The sequence below is a fragment of the Tenrec ecaudatus genome, chromosome 6, assembly GCF_050624435.1.
Source record: "Tenrec ecaudatus isolate mTenEca1 chromosome 6, mTenEca1.hap1, whole genome shotgun sequence".
In the NCBI taxonomy this organism is placed as follows: domain Eukaryota; kingdom Metazoa; phylum Chordata; class Mammalia; order Afrosoricida; family Tenrecidae; genus Tenrec; species Tenrec ecaudatus.
In genome coordinates, this window is record NC_134535.1 from 135,722,934 (window position 1) to 135,746,376 (window position 23,443).

At 46.4% G+C, this 23,443-nt stretch overlaps 1 protein-coding gene across 2 annotated transcripts in view; it reads left to right on the forward strand.

Annotated features, from left to right (window-relative positions):
* AKR1E2 (aldo-keto reductase family 1 member E2) overlaps nt 1–23,443 on the forward strand; it is a 28,467-nt gene that overhangs the window by 4,255 nt on the left and 769 nt on the right. Inside the window, exons 3-9 of one of the 2 annotated variants that reach the window (XM_075552292.1) lie at nt 7,408–7,524; nt 9,312–9,440; nt 12,101–12,223; nt 15,310–15,407; nt 21,201–21,273; nt 21,972–22,052; nt 23,127–23,212. In XM_075552292.1, coding sequence (XP_075408407.1) covers nt 7,408–7,524; nt 9,312–9,440; nt 12,101–12,223; nt 15,310–15,407; nt 21,201–21,273; nt 21,972–22,052; nt 23,127–23,212 — 707 coding nt within the window. The remainder of the gene's footprint in view (nt 1–7,407; nt 7,525–9,311; nt 9,441–12,100; nt 12,224–15,309; nt 15,408–21,200; nt 21,274–21,971; nt 22,053–23,126; nt 23,213–23,443) is intronic. The other variant, XM_075552293.1, reaches the window with a different exon arrangement.

A 23,443-nucleotide genomic window follows, 5' to 3' on the forward strand; every position in this document is an offset into this window, starting at 1 on the left:
TCCCTTCACCCACTTTTCTGTTGTCCATCCCTCAGGAAGGAGGTTATATGTAGATCCTTGTAATTGGTTTCCCCCTTTCTACCCCACCCTCTCTCCACCCTCCAGGTATCGTCACTCTCACCACTGGTCCTGAAGGGATCATCTGTCCTGGATTCCCTGTGTTTCCAGTTCCTAGCTGTACCAGTGTACATCCTCTGGTCTAGTCAGATTTGTAAGACAGAATTTGGATCATGATAGCGGGGGGAGGAGGAAGCATTTAGGAACTAGAAGAAAGTTGGAAAGTTGTATGTTTCATCATTGCTACACTGCACCCTGACTGGCTTATCTTCTCTCGAGACCCTTCCATATGGGGATGTCCAGTTGCCTTCGATGGGCCCTGGGTCTCCACTGCACACTCCCCCTTAGTCACAATGATATAATTTTTTTTGTTCTGATGATGCCTGATCCCTGATCCCTTCGATACCTCGTGATCACACAGACTAGTGTTCTTCCATGTGGTCTTTGTTGCTTCTGAGCTAGATGGCCTTCAAGCCTTTAAGATCCCAGACACTCTTATCTTTTGATAGCTGGGTACCATCAGCTTTCTTCACTGCGCTTCCATCCTTGGAAATATTTTTCAAACTCATCTGTTTGGATGGTTGACAGCACCTCCCTCGATTTTTTTTCCACCTCTTACGTCATCAAACCACTGTCCTTTCTTTTTTTCAAATCACTGTCCTTTCATGTCCCTCTTCATTTTCAGAAATCAAAAAAAGTTGCTTAGAGTGAGGTCAGGTGAGTAAGGTGTGTGGGGCAAGAGAGGCATGCTGTTTGTTTGTTTTTTTTACAAAAAGTAGCACACTGAGATGGCTGCACGAGCAGGTGCATTGTCATGGTAGGAAAACCAGTCCCCTGTCTGCCACAAATCAGGCCTTTAAAAAATAACTTTATTGGGGGCTCTTACAGCTCTTATAACATTCTATACATCAGCAGTTCTAAACCTGTGGGTCGCGACCCCTTTGGGGGTTGAACGACCCTTTCACAGGGGTCACCCAATTCATAACAGTAGCAAAATTATAGTTATGAAGTAGCAACAAAAATAATTTTATGGTTGGGAGAGTCACCACAACATGAGGAACCGTATTAAAGGGTTGTGGCATTAGGAAGGTTGAGACCCACTGCTCTACATCAGTTATATCAAGGATATTTGTCCATATGTTGCCACCATCATTTTCTAGACATTTACTTTCTATTTGAGCCCTTGGTATCAGTTCCTCTTTTATCCTCCCTCCTCTCCTCCCACCCTTGTGACCCGTTGATAAATTATTATTGTTTTCATATCTTACATCGACCACTGTCTCCCTTCACCCATGTTTCTGTTGTTCATCCCCCTGGCGGTGGGGGGAGGAGGGAAGAATTATGCATCCATCATTGCAATTGCTTCCCACTTCCACTGTCCCTCTAGCTTCCTGGTATTGCTACTCCCATTTCTGTTCCTGAGGGGGTTTATCTGACCTGGACTTTATGTGTTGTGAGCTCTTATCTGTACCTGTGTACATGCTCTGGTACAGCCCACAGTGAAAGGCAAGACTGGGGTCATGATAGTGGGGGTGGGGGTGAGGAAGCCTCAGGGAACCAGAGGAATTTTGTGCATTTCATTGGTGCTATGACTGCACCCTGATTGACTCATCTCTTCCTTGTGACCCTTCTGTGAGGGAATGTCCTATGTCTACAGATGGGCTTTAGGTGTTTGCTCTGACTCCCCTCATTCTCAACAATATGGTTTTGTGTGTATATGTTGGGGGGTGTCTTCTGGTGCCTGTTACCTGATTCTGTTGACACCTCGTGATCACACAGGCTGGTGTGCTTCTTCCATGTGGGCTTTGTTGCTTCTGAGCCAGATGGCCACTTTTTTACCTTCAAACCTTTAAAACCCCAACCGCTATATCTTTTGATAGCCAGGTACCATCAACTTTCTTTACCACATTTGCTTATGCACCCATTTGTCTTCAGTGATCATACCGGGGAGGTGAGCACACAATGATATTTTGCTTGTGTACCCATTTTGTCTTTAGCGATTGTGTTGGGAGGGTGAGCATCACAGAATGCCAGGTTGTTAAAACAAGTGTTTTTGCATTGAGGGAGGGCTTAAACAGAGGCCCAAAGTCTGTCCATTTCCTCAAATGTATAGCCATATATGTACATAGGCCAATACCTCTATTTTTATGTAACATAGTTACATAAGTGCACATGTATGTTTATGTCTGTATAAACATATATATACATGCTTTGCTTGCTAGATCTTTCCTCTGTTTCCTTTTACCTTCATCCTGTCTCACCATCACGCTCGCCCTCCTGCCCCTTAGTAATTCCTCTAAGCTAGATTTCTGTTGCTCCAACACCACTGAGATCTCTACATCCTCATTGTTGGTTTTAATTCGCTAGTTGTCCCCTGTTTATGGCATTGTTTGCTCACTGCTCCTTATGCCCTCCCCCGGCCTCTTCCCTTCCCTACCTGGTCCCTCCAGAACCATAGTCCCATTTGTTTTCTCTTCGGGCTTGCTTCCCATATCTATCTTAATTTGATAGGCAAAACAACAATAGGAGACAAAACAAAAAGAAAACAAAAGATTGAATAAAAACTTAAGAGCAAAAAACAAAACAAAAATAGCAACAAAAAAAAAGCCCCTAACAAGTCATCATGGGTCTGGTAGGCACAATTGTACAGCGATACTAAGTAAATATTATAGTAAAGTCATAGAGAATAAGAGAGATAGAAGAGATTGAAATAATGGAGTCAGACACATTTCATGGTAGCATGCTCACCTCAGCCCTGCTTGGTGGTTCATGTGGGGATGGAAGATGAGAGGGCAGGAGAGAGGGGGAGGGGAAGGAGGACAAGGGAAGAGAGGACAGGGGAGTGATGCCAGGGGGAGAGAGCTCTTTATTACTAAGTAAGACTTACATATCTTTGGGGGGTGTGCAAGCCCACTAATTACAGGTAAAGACATACATCACAGGAAGGGTTGTACTATAGGTAATACAGTAAGGGGAGGGGGATGATCTAGGGGTATACAGGCAATAGGAAGGGGAGGGACTCGGGGCACACATGTGACAAGATGGGCGGATCCTAGATTCAGGATGGCAGCCTAACTTTGGATGTTCCTGAGCAGGTTTGACCTGTTCTCTGGTTCTACATGGAGCTAATTACTATACTTATCAGTACGTGTGAGCCCCACCTACAGTGGACCAGACTGATGTCTGAATGTGGTCCAGGAGAATACCTCTAAGCATCTGACCTCCCACCATGTGCTGGTAAACAACCCCTAATGTTTGGCATACCTTTGGGAGAGACAAAGCTGGGGGACAGTCTTTTGTATCCCACACGTACATAATTCCAAGTCTGTCCACTGACCTTTATGACTATCTCCCCATCAGCCTGAAGGGTAAATCAGGCGTTTTTTGTCACACACTGTTACGCAATCTTTTCAAAACTGTTAGATCTCTCAGGGGAGAGATATACCCCAGTCCTTGGCTCCTCACTAGAAGGGATTCACACCAAAGCCTGGTTTGTGAACCAAATGAGTTTTATGAGTTAGAAGTACCAGGTTTACACAGGTACCTGCAGGGCCCCTCACCCTATGCAGCCTCCCTAGAAGCTGCTTTGAAAGTCAAACTTCGGGCTCCTGCCTTTTTAAATTATTCTGCGGGGAGGCGTGGTGGATGACCCTGGTTGACCCCATTGGCTGAATCGAATTTACCTGGCCTAGGTGGGCCAGTCCAGGTGCAGCACCCACCCAGATGTACCTCCCCTTCCAGGTCAGAAGCCTGAACCTCTGAGCATGCGCAGTGTACCACTCCTTGGTCGGTAGCTTGGACCTCTGAGTATGCGTAATGGATGCCCCAGTCCCTAAGCTGAACTACCTAACAGAACCTTTCAATAGATTAATGGCCTGACCTGGTGGAAGGAGCTTCAAATGCACTACCCCCCTCACGTCACATTGTTCATTTTGGAGTACCCCTTGCATATATAAGTGAGGCTTATGTTAGCTGTAGGCTATTGTTGCAGCTGAAAAGAAGGGTGACTTTGAGACTTGAGAGGACAAGAGGCAGAGATTAATGACAGTTTAGGTGGGAGAGGGCACGGGCCTGGACAAGGGTGGGGAGAGAGGCAGAGTGAGGAGGCGGCACGATGAAGATGGCAGAGAATTAAGGGACTGCTTTGCTCTGGGTGCTGATATTAAAACCCTGAGATCAGGAGTCATGTTCAGCTCGAGCTGAGAGGCCTCGACAAGCCGGGGTCACCGCTACATCACTGGCACAATGGTGCTTTGGACTTGTTAGTCTCTAGAATAATCCCCTGGGGTTTCCAATCCCCCAGTTCCACGATTGAATGTTGCCGGCGTTTCTGCTCTCTTTTACAGCAATTACTTTGGAAAGTTCATCATGACCGTGTAGGGGCAGAGCAGAGGGCTGGGAAGGGGGCAGACAGATGTGCTCGGCCGGGCAGACAGGTTTAAGAACTAAAAATGCCCCTAATGACTCAAGATAGGGAGGTGGGTTTCTAAGGCTAAGCCCCAAGTTCGGTTACTTAGTATTGCTGTTACAGCAGTACCAGGAGTGGGTGACTGTAAAGGACAGAAATTCACTTTCTCCCAGGCTAGGAGGCTAGAAGTCTGCATCCAGGGTGCCTGCTGTGGGGAGGCTCTGGGGCAGGCCCTTATCTTCGTCTCTGCACATTTGATGGACCTCTTGCCTTGGTGATCTTCAGTTGGCATCAAACACCCACCCACTGCCTCCCCTGCCCGTTGGTGTACTTCTTGTATTTAATCATTTTTTTAAATAACAGAAATGACGAGGCCTGGGACCCACCCTCCACTGGTCTCTGTGCCCAGTAAGTATAGGGGTTAGTGTCCCATCGCAGAATCCGGGGAGGCACAGTTCAATCCATTGTTGTCTTTAAGGCCTGTGGAGTTGGTGCTGGCTCAGAGAGACCCCGCGCACAACAGAACAAGACACCGCCCAGGCCGGCGGCGTCCTCACCTTTGTTCCTATGTTTGAGCCTGTTGTTGAAGCTTCTATCGCCACCCATCTCATCGAGGGCTTCCTCTCTTTCCCCAGCCCTCTACCACACGTGACGTCCTTCCCTCCTCATGAGAGAGCCAGTGAGACGCAATCTTGCCTTCATGGCTTCTAAGGAGCATTCACCTCTCCCAAGACAGGTGTGTTCACACATGGAATGGTCTCTGTCAACGCCATATTTGAAAGCCACAATACCTCCTAATACGTGAACGGCTTGCTTCCGGGTGGATTATAGTCATAAATGGAAGTATGTTTATTATTCTTAAAAGTTTGGGAAATTTGTTAGAAATGAAATTAAGCAAAGTAAATCCTGTGGGCAACTCACTACCTAGAAAAACTATTGTTACATTGTACCAGGTCTTAATTCCTGTTTCGGTGTTTATGTTTGTTGTTGTTAATCTGCTGTGTTATATTCTTTGCTTCTTTAAAGCTTACAACCTAGGAAATTGTCTGGGGCAATTCGACTTTGTCATATTGGGTTGGGATTGACTTGACAGCTCCTAAGAACAACAATCTATTCTTGATATCTATTAATATGTTGTTTTTGTTGTTGCTGCTTTAATTAAATGTAGTCAGTTTTATTCTTTCACTCACAGTCACACTTAGAAAGGAGCCCTGGTGGTGCAGGAGGTTAAGCATTGCACTGCCAAGTGAAAGCTAGGGCTCTGGCCCTATCCAGCCTCTCTGCTGGAGGAAGAGGAGGCAGGCTGCTCACACATGGATGTACAGTTTTACTCTGTCCTACTTGCTCACTCCGAGTCAGATTCGACGAGATGGCAGTGGGTTTGGGCAGAATTAACGGTAACATCATGGGGAAAACAAATGAAGGGGAAAACCAAAGTACAATTGTTTTCTCCTTAAAAGAGATGCTCACTGAAGACAAATGGGTGCATAAGCAAGTGTGTTGAAGAAAGCTGATGGTGTCTGGCTACCAAAAGATACAGCATCTGGGGTCTTAAAGGCTTGAAGGTAAACAAGCAGCCATCTAGCTGAGAAGCAACAAAACCCACATGGAAGAAGCACATCAGTCTGTGCAATCACCAGGTGTCGATGGGATCAAGTATCAGGCATCAAAGAACAAAAATGGTATCATTGTGAATAAGGGGGCATGTGGAGTGGGGATCCAAGCCCCATCTGTAGGCAATTGGACATCCCCTTACAGAAGGGTCTCGAGGAGGAGACGAGCCAGTCAGGGTGCAGTGTAGCAACAATGAAACATATTACTTTCCTCTAGTTCTTAAATACTTCCCCTCCCCCCACTATCATGATCCCAATTCTACCTTACAAATCTGACTAGACCAGAGGATATACACTGGTACAGATAGGAACTGGAAACACAGGGAATCCAGGACAGATGATCCCTTTAGGACCAGTGGTGAGAGTGACGATACCTGGAGGGTGGAGAGAGGGTGGGGTAGAAAGGGGGAAACCGATTACAAGGATCTACATATAACCTCCTTCCTGGGGGATGGACAACAGAAAAGTGGGTGAAGGGAGAAGTCGGTCAGTATAAGATATGACAAAATAATAATTTATAAATTATCAAGGGTTCATGAAGAAGGAGAGCGGGGAGGGACAGGAAAAAATGAGGAGCTGATAGCAAGGACTCAAGTAGAAAGCAAAAGTTTTGAGAATGATGAGGGCGATAAATGTACAAATGTGCTCGACACAATGGATGGATGTATGGAATGTGATAAAATAAAATGATTAAAAAGATTAAAAAAGAGCGCCCAGGTTGCCAGGCAACAGAGCCAATGCAGTGGTGGCCCCAGCAGCCGCAGGGCCCAGGAATGACTGCTCCCGGGTGTGTAGTGTCTTTTCCGGGGAGGAAATTGATTTCTGTTCTGCAGTTGATTGTGATGGTCTCACTGCTTGCTCGGGGAGTGTGGGAAAACGCGGGGGTGGTGTACCGTACAGGGTAGGTGGTGTCTCAGTAAAACTCTTAATCTAAACAGTGAGGGTGTGGTGTGGCAGTGAATGGATAGGAACGTATTGGCCTAGTTTAGCCTGTGTGAATCTGATGCGTCCGTAGCTGACACCCTTTGAGAAAGGGTCTATGTCAGTGGTAAGTACAGAGCACAGCATAGCCCTTCTTCCGAGTTCTCCATAGGTCCCCTGGGCCTGCAGGCTTTTTGTTTCTCTGTTTATGTTGATCCCAGCGAAGCCACAGCTGCAGCCGGCGCTCTCTCGCATCAAATAGCTCCTCTCAGATCCTGTCATATTTACTGTCATTTCTTTTTGGGATGGTTTTCACATCAAAGGATTTGTGTGGCCAGGCAGCGGACCCGCCCGCGCTGGCGGTGTGACCGTCTGTGATGGTGTGTTCTCTCTCCTCTTCCTCTGTAGCTCTGGTGTACCTACCACAAGAAGTCTTTGGTGAAAACAGCATGCCAGAAGAGTCTCAAGGCCTTGAAATTGGATTACCTGGACCTCTACCTCATCCACTGGCCCATGGGTTTCCAGGTGCAGTACCCTTCCCGGCTGACACTGAGGGCAAGCCACGTAAAACCTCTGAGCCACTTGAAAGCCTCTTAGGAGAGGCTCGGTCAGAGGAGGACCTGAGGTCCCCCCCGCTCCATGAAGCTCTTAAGGACAGGTATCAAGCAGAGGAAACTGTTCCCAGGCCTCCTGAGCGGCTCTCTACTTGCCAGGGGTGACTTGTTTTGCAACAAGGTGGGGGGGCTTGATTGTTCCCACAGCCTGTGGCCACGGTGGTGGGTGACTTTTCTTTTTTGCTTCATTGCACCCCATGTTTCCCCTCTCTCTTTAAAGCTTCCTGAACTTTTCAGTGGTTCATCTCCAGGTGGGTACCTGCCCTGGTCTTAGGTTGGCCCCCGCCAGGATGTCCCGTCAGACCAAATTGCCTGCCTGCCATGGCCCAGCCTCGGGTCAGACAGGCGGGGCCTGTGGCTGGTGAGCGGCTCTGCAGCAGCCTCCGCAATGTTTCCTTCACCCGAGGGGCTCACGGTGTGTGCCCAGCTGTTGGCTGCCTTCACAGGCGAAGGCACCCACGACCGAACCCGCCTCATGTCTCATCTCAGGTAGCTCAATAAAAGGATACACACCACCTGCTTCGGCATCTGATTAAAAAACAGAAGACCCTCCCCCGCCCCTCCCCCCTGCCCACCATAAGCAAAATAAGAAGGAATGATTTAGAAACCATTTTGGTTTCTTTGAAATTCAGTGCACTTTTTTTAAAAGAATAATTAAAAAATGATACTCACTGTCACTGAGTTGATTCCAACTCATAGCGACCCTAGAGGGCTTGAGGACAGAGTCGAACGGCCCACGTGGGTTTCTGAGACTCAATTTTTACAGGAGCAGAAAAGCCTTGTTTTTCTCCTGCCCCCCCTGACCCCTGTCCCCAATAGGTAAGAATTGTATCATATTTGTGTATGTAACTTTTTAGTTTTTGTAAGTACCTTACAAATAGGAATTTATTGGATCCTCACACAATTCTATGAGACAGACACTATTCACATCATCATTGGGCAGATGAGGGAACTGGGGTTCAGAGAGATGCAGGTAATTGGAGTCTCAAGCCTTTGTTCAGGTCAGTCGGTCATTACTCTGCCTGTCCCTCACCGTCCAGCAGGTCCCTGGAGTTGGGTTTCTGGGTAGGAGAGCAGGGAGGGAGCAGGCTGGGTGCCTGTCCCTTTGGCAGAGGGCCACTATGAGGTGCGGACCCGAGGACACCTAACCACAGCGACAGAGTAGGGAGCGGTCACTGGACTACAGAGTGGACCTCTGTGAGTATCAGGGCGAAGTGTATAGAACAGAAACGCCTAGAGGGGAATTCCCATTTCAGGCAGAACTACTGAGCGACGGAGACCTCTTGGGCCTGATTCTTAGCATGGCACAGTCAGCTGGTCTCTGACTGCTGGAACCGATAGGCCGGTTCTGGCTTGTGCTTAGTAGGAGGGCAGCAAGGCTCCCCGGTGGCACAGTGGGAATTAAAGACGAGCGGAACAATGGAGCTGGGAGGTTGACGGAACTCTCAGGACATGAAGGAAGCCCCTTCCCCACCCCCCAAGTTGTTTACCTGAAATTACTGAATGCTTTTCTTGGCACTTGGCAAGGATCCAAGGTCTTCTTTCCATTGCGTTGGTCTTATGGACAGGAAGGCCTGAAGAAGTGAAATCACATGGCCAAGAGGGGACTTCATAGTGACGGGCCTATGGCTGAGACTCAGGCTCACTGACAGATAATCCAGAATGCTTTGCATACATTTTGATTCTCCCCTTACCCAGTCTCCACATCAAGGATGGTTCAAAAGGATGGCTTCTTTTCTTGTTTTCAAGCCTGGGGAAAAAGACTTGCCTTTAGATCACAATGGCATGGCAATACCCAGTGAGACGGACTACCTGCAGACATGGGAGGTAAGTCAGCCAACATCTCAAATCCCAGCCAGGTGGCTGTAAGGTCTTAAGCTTCTTGTGCGCAAACAAACGTGGGTTGGTCTGCTGCAGGCCCAGGGCTTGTAGTATAAATCAGACGTAAACAGTTGACTGAAGAACTCAGACCTCAAATGACTTTCTTGATACCTTAATTCAGCTTGGTTCATCTCTCCGCAACATTTGCCTTGGGATAGCTAATCCAGGCCTTCCCCTTTCCACCTCAAATGCTTGTTTAGTTATTTATTTATATTTTTATTAATCACCTTATTGGGGGCTCTTACAGATCTTATTGAAATTCATAAGGCATTGTATCAAGCATGCCTATACATATGTTGCCATCATCATTTCCAACCATTTTCTTTTTATTTGAGTTACTTTTTAATCCCCTCTCTCCCCTACCTTTACTTGTTTATTTTTCAACTAAAAAACATTGCATATTCATTACAGGAAATACAGAACAGCTTAAAAAAGAATTCATTTCCCCATCGCCTCTTACAGTTCCTATTAAAGCATCTTAGAATGATACCTCGGGCGGTGTGCTGATGTTCGGGTCGGGATGTGGTAAAAGTACCAAGGTAGAGTTGGCAGGTGCCCAGAGTACCGACGGAACTTGGCGAAGGGCTGATGAAACATAACGACCATGAGAATCAAGAGGGAAGGATGTTTTCGAGAGACTCCTGGATGTAGAGTTGGTAGACTGGTGTGGGGTGAGGGTGGGTGCCTTGGGGCTCACAGTCTTGCTAACTACACAGGAATGGAGGAGTGACACGTGTGAGGCTTTGAAGAAAAGCGAATTCAAATTTGAGCTTGCTATGTTTAATTTGACTTCAGGAGAAGTTTCTGGTGCATTAGTGGAACTGATAGAGAAAGAAACCAGAGTGCCTAAAGCCATCCTGGGACAGAAGGGCATGGGAGTAACCGAGCTGGGCATCACCATCTGCCATTAGAAAACCAAACTGTGTTAGGCAGGATTCTCTAGAGAAACAAAACCAGGACACGTATGATTATATATAGATAGGTTTACACAGCGAGAAGGAATGTAACAGGTAGTCAGTCCACACAGCAGCACAGAGGGCTCGGTTCAGCTCACTTTTGTGGAACAGTTCATATACCAAAGGTCAGTCAACTCAATGCTGGTCCAAGGTCAAGGAAGCAGACAGGGGAGTCTACCCTCAGGGTAGACAAGTAGGGTAGGGTGCCAACAGTAGGGAGATGAGCAGTTGAGGCATAGCAGAGGCCAGGAGCTCCAGAGCATAACTAAGTGGTTCTATTGGATCCTCATGGATCCTCCAGAAGCTTGTCAAAGCAGGCCTTGAATGGACTTCAAGCTCTAGCAATGCACCCATGGCAAGATGACATGATCCAGGGGCTGGCTCGGCCCACAGTAGTGCAGCACACAGTTGAGGCAAAGGAGTAGTTCAGGCAGCAGAGTGCTGGTAGATCACCAGGGAGAAAGAGGGAAGGTGTGCCAGCCTTGGAAAGCCATTTATCTCGTCGCCCTCCAATCAAGCCTGATAAAACTCCACCCACGTGCTCCTATGGAAGCCTAGTTAGCACAAAAAAAGCCTAACCATCACACAAACAAAAACATACAAATCAGCGCAGTAACAGGTTAGTTGAGGTGTTTGAAACATTAAAGTTGGACATACTATAGTGCCTCTCCTGAAAGATTTAAACTAAACTCTAGGTTCTTTATGTAGTACAAACTAAGAACCAAACTCACTGCCACTGAGCTGATCTGACTCACAGTGACCCTATAGGACAGGGTAGAACTGCCTCCAGGAGTTTCTGAGACTATAATTCTTTACAGGAGTAGAAATCCTTGTCTTTCTACTCTGGAGTGACTGGTGGGGTTTGAACTGCCAACCTTGCACTTAGCAGCCCAACTCTAAAGCACTACGGCCACAGAGCTTCCTTCCCTTTATGTAGCAAAAGTGAGGCTAACTGATGCAGAACTGAGGCAATGAACGGTACACATTGACTCATCTGTCACTGAGCCGCTGGCCACTCAGGACATCCTACTGACTTCTTACACTGACACAAAGACCGCAGTTTTTCTGAGGCGGAGGGATAGGCTGGCTTGCTGGCCATTGAACAACGCAGCTTTGAGCCGCTCTGCCCTCAGGTCCCTTACCATGACTTCCTGTAAGAGAATGAATGTAAATCTTTGTGCGTAAGGAAGTTCTAATCTAGGTGCAGGAAAGGTGAGCAGATAAAATTAGCAACAGACCTCCAGGCAGGCCCGGGGTTATGAACAGCAGCGCCACGGACAACTCGTACTGGCCTTTTGGTTAGTAAATTTGCCCTCTCTCTGAAATGATTGAACCAACTCCTATGCACCCCAAATTCTTCATCACAGCCACCTGCACGTGCTCCCCCTAGCTTCTCGGTCATGGCCAAGGCACGGAGCCCTTTCCTACACCAATGGACGGCTAAATAAGAATTCTCTGCACCTGCTTAGACTTACCTACAGATTCGCTGTAACCACACACTTAGGGATGGAGCTAGTACATAACTCGGGGGCTTCCTGTATTTACAAGTATTTGGTGGGGCTAATTTCCCAACACTGTGCAAAGGGATATGGCTCATCAGTGGAATGGGCCATGCCTACAGTCCAGAAAGGATTCTGTGTTTCCTTTCAGGCTATGGAGGACCTGGTGCTCACAGGGCTGGTGAAATACATCGGAGTGTCGAACTTCAACCATGAACAGCTCGACAGACTTTTGAATAAGCCTGACTTGAGAGTCAAGCCAATAACTAACCAGGTGAGCTTGTACACAGCGTAAAAGGGTTTAATGGACCCCGTTGGCTTTTTAGCCACTGCCTTCATGTGACTATCTTAGAAATGCATATGAAATATTCATTTTTCTTTAGGGCTATCAAAATGGTAACTTATGATATCAGTTAGCCAAATGCATGGTGGCTATACAACGGAGGGTTTTTGTTTTAAAAATACTTCTCTTGCTAACCTCAAAACTCCAAGCCCACTGCCATCAAGTCAGATCTTACTCATAGCAACCCTATAAGACAGAGCAGAACTGCTTCAAAGGGGTTCCGAGACGAGAAATCTTTATGGGAGTAGAAAGCCCCATCTTTCTCTCATGGAATGACGGTGGGTTTGAACTTGTGGGTAGTAGCCCAACACTTAATCCACAGTACCACCAGAGGAGGTCCCTATCTGCTTCCGAAAAACCAAACTCACTGTCATTGAGTTGACGGCAACTCATAGTGGCCCTGTGGGACAGGGTCAAACTGCCCTGTGGGTTTCCAAGACTGTCACTCTTTGTGGGGGTAGAAAGCCTCTTCTTGCTCCCACAGAGCTGCTGGTGGTTTCAAACTGCTGACCTTAAATGTAGTGGGTCAGCTTGTAACCACTATGGCACTCTGATCAGGCTGTTGCTAATGTAAGGCGGGGCTTGAGTTGGAAGGTGATTTTCCACTGAAGCTATGGGGCGTCAGCGATGGTCCTTCACCCCGTTCTCGAGCCGGGGTATCTTGGCAGCGTCAAAGGGATGGCTCTTGGACGAGGTTCATCGGCTCTTGCTAAACTGCTCATATGTACTTTATTCCTTGAATGCAGACAATCGACTCGAGGCAAGGCCCGCTACATTGCTAGACTGATTGGCTTGGCTTTACAAGGCCCAAAGACATTTGTTTTCCTTTGGAATCCTGGCGGTGTCGGGGTTACATGTTGGGCTGCTAGCCACAAGGCCAGCAGTTAGAACACCAGCCGCCCTGTGGGAGAGAGCTGCGGCTGTCTGCCCCCTAAAGGGTTACAACCTGGGAAACCCGAAGGAGCTGTTCTGTTCCGCCTGGTGGGGTTGCTATGAATCAGAATTGAGTCCATAGCAGAGGGGTTTTTATTTGACTTCAAGTTTTTAGGAAGGTGTCAAGTCCACATAAAATAACAGAGCTTGATGAGTTCTCATCAACTGTGACCCCATCGAGACGAAGAAACAGAACCTCGCCTGTACCTTAGAAGAAACACCACCATGCTTTCCACCAGCCCCTTCCCCATCCCTCATGTGAGTATCCAATATTCTGATTTTTAGCAGCAGAATTTAGTTCTAGAATTTCATATAGATAAAACAATACCTTCTGTACTCTCTCGTGTCTGGCTTCTTGCCCTCAACATTATGTTTGTTAAATTCACCTATATTCCCGTATGATTGGAGACTGCACATTCCATTTTTGGTAAAAACATTTTATTGAGGGCTCTTAACGGCTCTTGTAACAATCCATACATCAATTGTATCAAGCACATTTGTACATATATTGCCACCATGATCTTTTGGACATTTATTTTCTGTGTAATATTCCATTATGGGACTATACACAATTTTAATTTTTGAAAAAAAATCATTTTATTGGGGACTTGTACAACTCTTATCACAATCCATACATCTATCCATTGTGTCAAACACATTTGTACATTTGTTGCCATCATCATTCTCAAAATATTTTCTTTCTGCTTGAGTTCTTGGTATCAGCTCCTCATTTTCCCCCTCCCTCCCCGCTCCCCTCTCCCTCATGAACCCTTGATAATTTATAAATTAATATTATTTTGTCATGTCTTACACTGTCTGATGTCTCCCTTCACCCCCTTTTCTGTTGTCTGTTCCCAGGGAGGAGCCCACATATAGAACCCTGTAACTGGATCCCCCTCTCTACCCCACCTTCCCTCCACCCTCCCAGCATCACCACTCTGGGACTATACACAATTTTAATCTATTCTATTCTTCTGTCCTCCTGTCGGTTACATTCAAATAGTCAGTACCCAGAGCAGGAAATGAACTCTTCTTGGCTTTCCAGAAACACCTCCTGTCTCTTGTCTGCTACTCACTATCCACAGAGAATCACACTGTCTGATTTTGAGAGAGTCCTTCCTTTTGCCCATATAAAGATTTTTTATAGTAAACCTTTTGAAAGGTGATGCCCGTGTAACTAGTGCAGAAGCCTGACAGAGACGGAAAATGCCAACATGTGTCACTCAACAGAGAGCAGTAGACTGAGAGAGTGGTGACTATCCTCTGTCAGGTGAAATCATGGAGAAGTTCCGGGACACAAGGCTGTCCCGATGAGATCCGGTTCTGATAGGCGTCTCTGTGCACACAGTAACTTTTCATGCGCATAATCGATCCCTTTTGCATTGCTTTATTTTGTTGAGGAGCACCTTAAGGTGCTAGGAAAAATGGGCTTCCTCTGCGGGAATGAGATCTTCTCTTGGGAGGGCTGTTTTCTTGCTAGGATTGTGAACATTCAGGAATGCAGAATACTTGGAAACATTTTAAGACAGCCAGGCAAACTTCTCTCTCTCTCTCTTTCTCTCTCTCTCTGGGGGCAGTGGAAGACGCTTGTTCAATTTTTTTTTTTTTTAACAATTTACTTGACATACGAGAGGGTACCCAACAACCACTGGATTTTTTTTAAAGCTATGTATTTAATTTTTTTTTTTTACAAAACAACCTTATCATCTTTAATGTACATTCCATTATACTTAAATCAAATCTGTGATTCCATTCTTGGAAACATTGTTCAAACTCATCTGTTTGGATGGCTGACAGCATCTCCCTAAATTTTTCTTTACCTCTTCTGTGTAGTCAAATTGCTGTCCTTTCATGTCCCTCTTCATTGGGGAAACAAAAAGGAGTCCTACCAGTGAGACCAGGTGAGTCAGGTGCGTGGGGCAAGAGAGACATGCTGTTTTTTGCCAAAAACTGGCTCACTGCTCATCAGTGAGCGAACCATGATCGCCATGCCAGTTGTACTTTTTTTTTTGTACTTCTCTTTTAGAGTTTTCCTGGTATGCCACTTGTCTAAATATTTGTCTTAACTGTGCTTCTGTCTATAGATTGAGTGCCACCCATATCTGACTCAGCAGAATCTGATTAAGTTTTGTCAATCCAGAGATGTCTCCGTGACTGCTTACCGTCCTCTTGGTGGTTCTTGGTAAGATGTGTTGGTGGTTGTGTTCGTCATGGGCCTAGCAGGGAGGTCCATGCCACACTCCACTCTAATTTGGACACTTGGAGGAGGGTTTCATGAAGATGGGCAAAGCGCAGAGAAACCACAGGGAGCTCGTAGGTGGAAGGGCTAATGCCTAGATTCAATGGGCTAAAGGTGGGGAGCAGTTACTGGAAGCCAGAGGGAGACGGTCACCCTGAGGGGCATGCTTGAGAGGGGCAGGGGAAGCTTAAGGGAAATAGCTGCAAGAGGCTTCTTAGGCTGAGTTCTTTCTTTCTTTCTTTTAATAATTGAATCATTTCATTGAGGGCTTGTAAAACTTTTATCACAATCCACACATACATCCATTATATCAAGCACTTTTGTACATTTGTTTCCCTCATCATTCTCAAAACATTTGCTTTCTACTTGAGCCCTTGGTATCAGCTCTTCATTTCCCCCCTCTCTTCCAGCTTCTTGCTACCCCATGAGCCCTGGATAATTTATAAATTATTATTATTTTTTCATATATTACACCGTCTGATGTCTCCCTTCACCCACTTCTCAGCTGTCCGTCCCCCAGGGAGGAGATTAAATGTAGATCCTTGTTATCTGTTCCCCCTTTCTCCCTCACCTTCCCTCCACCCTCCCACGATTGCCACTCTCACCACTGGTCCTGAGGGGTCAATTTGTCCTGGATTCCCTGTGTTTCCAGTTCCTATCTGTATCAGTGTACATCCTCTGGTCCAGCTGGATTTGTAAGGTAGAATTGGGTTCATGATAGTGGGGGGAAGGAAGCATTCAAGAACTAGAGGAAAATTGTATGTTTCATCATTGCTACACTGCACCCTGACTGGCTCGTCTCCTCCCCGTGACCCTTCTGTAAGGGGATGTCCAATTGCCCACAAATGGGCCCTGGGTCCCCACTCTGCATTGCCCCTCATTCACAATGCTATGATTTTTTTGGTCTTTGATGCCTGATACCTGATCCCTTTGAAACCTCGTGCTCTCACAGGCTGGTGTGCTTCTTCTATGTGGGCTTTATTGTTTCTCAGCTAGATGGCTGCTTGTTTACCTTCAAGCCTATAGGACCCCAGGCACTATATCTTTTGATATCCAGGCACCACCAACCTTCTTTACCACATTTGCTTATGCACCAGCTTTGTCGTCAGTGATTGTGTCAGGATAGGCTTGTGTGCTTCTTCCTTGTGGGTTTTGTTGTTTCTCAGCTAGATGGCTGCTTGTTTACCTTCAAGCCTTTAAGACCCTAGACACTATATCTTTTGATAGCCGGGAACCATCAGCTTTCTTCATCACATTTGCTTGTGCACCCAATTGTCTTCAGCGATTGTACCAGGAAGGTGAGCATCCCAGACTGTTGAATTGTTAGAACAAAGTGTTCTTCTGTTGAGGCAGTACTTGAATAGGGGCCCAGTGTCCATCTGTTTCCTTAATACTAAACCTATAAATATATGTACATACATTTATTTCCCCCTTGTTGTATATAACTATATTTACATTTATATATGCCTGTATTTAGATCTCTATAAATTCCTGTTGCCTCTTTGTTCTTTCCTTTATCTTTTTGTACTTTCCTCTTGTCCCACTATCACGTTCAGCCTTCATTTGGGTTTCAGGAATTCCTCTCAGTTACATTGTCCTTGATCTAGCCCTGCCAGACCTTCTACACCCTCTTTGCCACTGACTTTGGATCACGTATTAGTCCCTTGTCCCTGGGTTTGTTAACACCCACTTCCTTTCCTTGGCCTCCTCCTCTACCATGTCCCCCCAGTACTGTAATCCCATTGTTCTCTCTTCCGGCTCGTTTATCCCACCTATCCCTTCCAAGTAGGCATGCAGCAACAACAGTATACACCAACACAAGACCGAGTACAACAATTGTGCTGATTTTTTGATTAGTACCCTTGGTCTATTTTTGAAGCTCTGTGTCAGCATGTTTCACAGACCTCTCAATCTTTGTATGCATTCAACCATCACCACTACGCTTACTGCACGTTAAAGTCTACAGGTCATTCCGTCCACTCCCTGCCTGACATTTGTACTGTGTTCCATGTATTTGTTCTGAGCCACCACTCACTCTGCCGCCTCAGGCAGAAACTTGGAAACCCTCCCTTTCTCAGCCCCCTCCACCCACTCCTTAGCCACCAAGATAGCTGTTGGCTATTCTGGCAGAAGGATTTTGTATCTTGGTCTCCACTCTTACCAGGGGTTAAGTGTGCGGCTGCTAGTTGAAAGGGGGGTGGTTTGAACCCCACCTTTCTCTGTGGAAGAAAGATGTGGCCGTCTGCTGTGAGGGTGATGACCTTGGAGACTCCACGGGGCAGCTCTGCTCCGCCCTGTGGATTTGCTACGAGTCTGGGTCGATGTGAAGGCACCAGGTTTTAGTCTCGTGATCACTGCTTTAGTTGAGAATTCCCTCAGTCTATTAGAGTAGCCTCTTCCCCCCCACACCCCCCTCTAGATTTGCAGCAGTTCAGTCGATTGCCCATATACTAGCTGAAGGGAGGTGCCTCTGATGGTGTCACCTTCCCTGCCGATCCAGCTTTCCTGGTCATGTCATTTTGACACGTTGCACTTTCCTCGATGAAAATCCTATAAACCGCTTACATTTACCTCCTTCCATTTATCCTGACTTTTATCCATTTAACAAGACAAATAGGTATCCACATTAATTTTCTTGTAAACCTTCTAATCTCGAAAGTCTCTGTGTGGTATAACTATCTCTATGGACATGTGTCAATGTGACATGAACAAAAATTGAATACTAATCCCAGTAAATCGGCTTCATTCATGAACGCATTACTTCACGAATAAATATAAACACAGCCAAAGAGTTCTTAGAAAGCAAACATCAAATGGGAAGACAAACAATGCAGTGGGGATTGCCATCCTGACCGACCCAGGCAAACCTACAATATGTCAAACCCAGTGTCTCAAATGTTGCATAATGCTAGATATTAGACAGTTTATATAAATACATGCATATGGTATCACATGGCTTCATTTCTAACAGGGTATGATTATGTTGTTTTACAATAAAATATGTTCTTTTTAAAGATAAAGTGGGGTTTGGTTCACGTGTCAATTTGGTGTGTGTCCGTAGAGCTAGATATATAAGAAATGTCTGTAATCTTGGTGTTAAAAATGTCTCTGTTCATGACCTGGCACAATTACCTTATCTGATCGGGTGTCCGTCTTACCCAGGCCTTATGCCTTTCCCTTCCCATAAATATTCTGTGCATCAACCATGTTTGTGGTTCCCAGATAAAACATGCACTTTGTACTATCTGTACCTTTGCACATTCTGTTCTCTTTTCTTGGACATCTTACTTCTTATTTATTTATTTTAAAATGTATTTTTACTTATTTATATATATTTTTTTATCATTTTATTGGGGGCACATACAACTCTTATCACACTTCGGACATATATCCATTGTGTCCAACACATTTGCACATTTGTTGCCATCATCATTCTCAAAATATTTGCTTTCTACTTGAGCCTTTGGTATTAGCTCATCGTTTTCCCCCTCCCTTCCCGCTCTTCCCTCCCTCATGAACCCTTGATAATTTATGAATTATTATTATTTTGTCATATCTTATACTGTCTGATGTCTCCCCGCACCCACTTTTCTTTTGTCCATCCCCTAGGGAGGAGGTTATATGTAGATCCTTGTAATCGTTTCCACCCCACCCTCCTTCCCCTTCCTAGTATCACCCCTCTCAGCACAGGTTCTGAAGGGATCTTCTGTCCTGGACATCTTACTTTTAATTTTGTTTTTTATCTTTCAAATTCCAGTTTCTGGCTCAAGGTCCAGGTCAACATCTCCTCCTTCGGGAAGCCTCCCTGGGTGCCCTTGCACCTGATTTATTTGCTGCCAGAGTCACATTCGCTTGTCATTCTTTCTTTTCTGTCTCTTGCACTAGACAAAGCTGTTCGAGAGCAGAGACTGCATCCCTACATCCAGTTCATTACTGTGCCCCAGCCCTAACTCGGTGCATGGAGGCCTAGTGGGTACCTGGCAAAGGTTGAAATTATAGGCTTCCTATTCCCTGTGAAGCGATCTGCTTCCACAAAGATTTACAGCAGGGCTCCTCAAACTTTTAAAATAGGGGGCCAGTTCACTGTCCCTCAGACCCATTGGAGGGCCGGACTATAGTCTAAAAAAAAAAAAACTATGAACAAATTCCTATGCATACTGCACTTATCTTATTTTGAAGTAAAAAAACAAATGGGGCAAAAACACCCGGTGGGCCGGATAAATGTCCTTGGTGGGCTGCATGTGTCTGCAGGCCGTAGTTTGAGAACACCTCATTTACAGCCTTGGAAACCCTCTGGTGGCATAAAGGGAATCCCGGTGGCATAGTCATGCACTGGCTGCTAACCATGAGGTCAGCAGTTCAAAACCACCATCCGCTCCATGGAAGAAAGGTGAGGCTTTCTACTCCGCTAAAGAATTATCATCTTGCAAAAGCACAGGTTCAGTTCTATCCTGTCCTATGGGGTTACTATGATGACTTGATGGTCGTGACTTGATGGTCGTGAGCCGTTGTTTTTTGGTTATGAGTCAGAATCGCGTTGATGGCAGTGGGTTTAGTTAGGGTTCTGTGTGCGTTTTGCATGTGAAAAGGGGCCATGTGTGTTAGAACTTGGGAGCAGCAAGGGCGTTCCTACAGCTCTCTTCTCATCCACAGTTTAGCTTTAGAGCAGAGGAACCTCAGGGATCGAACGAGTATCGGGAGCCCCCACTGGAAGGAAGCTTCCTGAAACCCTGGGCCGATGGCAAGGAAGCAGGGGACTCGGTGTAGTTCTTTCAGTGGATGGTGAGCCCCATAACGAGCTCCTTGCTCAACACGGACCAAACCCACGGCCGTCGATCAGTTCTGACTCATCGTAAACCTAGGTAGCGTTCCCCAAACTAGATCTCACTCTGGTGGACTTGAAGTCTCGTCTTTGCTTCTTGCTCAGTATAAGCGGCGGTTCCCTGTCCTTGTGGTTAGCCGCCAGCACCTCAGCCACAGCCCCACCAGGGTTCGTGCATATGTGCATAATAAATAGTGGTTGCAATCAGTGGTGCTCCAGGGGTACGAGGACTTAGCCCTCTTTGGCCCAGACCGAAGTTGAGGAATATAGATCCTACCTTAGCCTTCAGAATAGTCTCTCTGTAAAGCGTTCACATGTTCGCAATACCGACTCTCCCAGGGCCTCCGAGGGGAGCTTTTCGGAGACGATTAACACTGGCAACAAGCATCTGCAATCAACCTCGGCTTTGCAATGGTTTCGGGTTCTGCTGCGAACCACACGGCTGAAGCTACAAACACACACAGTGGTTTTGTGTGACAATTGTCCGGTGACAGTCACAGCCTGTACAACCTAGCGGGGAAGTCCTGCTCTGGCACACGGCGTCCATAGGGGCTGGCCTTGACTCGACAGACTAGGATAGCAGGAACGACAGGCGCTAGGCTAGGTCGCAAGTCGAAGGCTGTGAAGTGGAGAGAGCTACATATACATTATGATTATCCTGGAGGCCAGAGCCTGATATGCCTAGACGTAGCTACCCGGTTCTTGAGAAAAAGCACACAAGAATGCTATGGGGCTCTGCAGTCGCCTCAGAGTTCATGGTGGGGTTTCTGTGGTAGTCAACTGTCTAGACGAGCCCACGAGCACCGATCGCGATAAACGCAAGGATCTATTTAGTTTAGAGAACATTTCTGTCCAGTTTTTTTTAAACCAAAGCGTATATGTCTAACCTTCAGCTCACTAACCTGTCTCTCTAGTGCCGGGGTGGACTTGATGGACGACCCTGTGATTCAGGCGATCGCGCAGAAGTACAAGAAGTCTCCAGCTCAGGTAGGCGGCGGCGGGCTGTGTGCGTAGCTGGCTCCTCCATATCTTCTTGGGAGTCATTGCGCTTTGTGGAGGAGGAAGGGGCGAGCTCACGCTTGAGGAGTCGATGGGGAATTAAAAAAATCTTGCATGTTCACCGGCATTCTCCCATTTAAACCATTCACTTTTCCCCTCGAGCCCCAGAGGGCTGTTTTCCACTTGTAGGGTGTCCAGGCAGTCTCTGTTCCCACCAGCTGAATTGACAGCTGGTGTTAAGGGAAATGAAGGAGCCCAGGTGGCGGACTGGTTAAGCGCTCATCCGCTAACCGTAGGTCAGTGGTTTGACCCACCAGCTGACAGACGAGGCAGTGTGCGTCCACATAGATTTACAACCTGGGGCACCTGACACGGTAGTGCCACTCTGTCCTGTTGGGTTGCCACGAGTCTTAAATGGACTTGACAGCAGTAATGTTTTAAACGAGTGGAACAGAGAGCTAGCTTATGAAAATCCTTGCTGCAAGGCGGATTTGTTTGGTGGAGTGGACACATGTTCCTGAAGTCTCCTCTGACCTTCCCGGCCCGGGGCTGGCATGACAGACATCCTGTTCGAATTGCTCAGAGGCTGTCGAGAAGACTCAGACAGTCAGGAAAATTCCCGAGATTTGCCTCCATATGACGTGCCTTTGTGCCAGTAGACGTGTCTTTTTCTTTGTCTCCTGCAGATTCTGATCCGATTTCAGGTCCAGAGGGGTGTGATAGTGATTCCCAAATCTGTCAACCCGGGAAGGATTCAAGAGAATATCCAGGAAAGTGTTTTCTTTTTCTTTTCTTTTTCTCCAAAGATGTAGGATCGTGTGTTAGAATGAGTCAACTACCGTACCAACCCCAGGACTCCTGTAGGTCAACCTAGTAAAGGTGTATTTTTCTGTGTCTGACAGTTTCCTAGGGGGGTTGGTCAGGGGTGTTTTACTCAGAGATTCAAGGGCCCAGGCTCCTGACCTCATAGGCCTCCAGGCTCCTCCAGGGCCTGGTAAATTTCTCTCTTTGTCCCCCAGAGGTGGAGCATGAAGAGAGGGTCTCATGTGGGTGATCTTTATGGACCATATCAATTCCACATTCACTGAGTTGGCAGAAGACAGACACATGGCCACACCAAGCTCCCAGGGAGGCTCTAAGGAGGTTGTGTACTTTAGGTTCGGCAGACAGCTAGCCAGGGTCTGCCACAGGGAGTCATGGCGCCTGTCTATTTGAGATTGGTTGTCTTGACTGTCGGGTGAAAAAGATTTAGATCCTGACCCCTGCCTACTTTCTTTTGGAACATAGGGATGAAGCCTGACTGGACGAGTATTTTATTTGTCATAATGTGTCCACAACACTAAGAAGGAATGGCTCTTTTTAGGGCAGTTTTTTAAACCCTAGCTGCAGGATTTCAGAAGTTTGTGGAATTTGTTTTTCAAACAACATGTGGCTTCTACTGGAAGGCACCGTCTCCTTAGCACAGTGGTTCATCTATTTTCCTATTTTCGATCCAATCATTAAAATAGCATCAGTCGGAATCCTGATAGGTTGTTGTGAGCATCAACTATAACAATCAATCCAAAGTGATGCACCTAGTGCCTGGTACATCAAAGCACCAGCTCATATTAGTTGCCGGTCATCATTGTGCCAGTTTGCCTACTCCTGGCCTAGACTGGGTCAACAGCACCAGTCAAACAGTCTGAATCAAAGTGCATTTTGTGAACCAAGGATGTTTCAGGGGTCTGAGGAAGTGTTTCCTTTACGTGTGTGTGTCTCTTACAGAGGTAGTCTAGTATTTGCATGTAACAGATACACAACTACATTATTAGTTGAACTGAATTTCCCAAACATTCTGGTTGCAGGTGTTTGATTTTGAATTAACTGAACAAGATGTCAGTGACCTCCTCTGCCTGGACAAAGATTTCCGAATGGCCAAATTCCCCGTGTAACTATGATCCTTTACTTCTTTTTAAAATGGAAGGAGCAATAGATGAATTAGATGACTGGTTCCTAAATCAATATTGATGATATCCATTTTAGGTTACTAATGCTTAACCCTGAATGAAGGAACCCGGGCGGCACAGTATGGGATTCCTGGCGGGCTCAGTGGGTTATGCATCGGGCAGCCATTTAAACCCACCAGCCATCTGACTGGGGAGAGATGCGACTGTCTGCT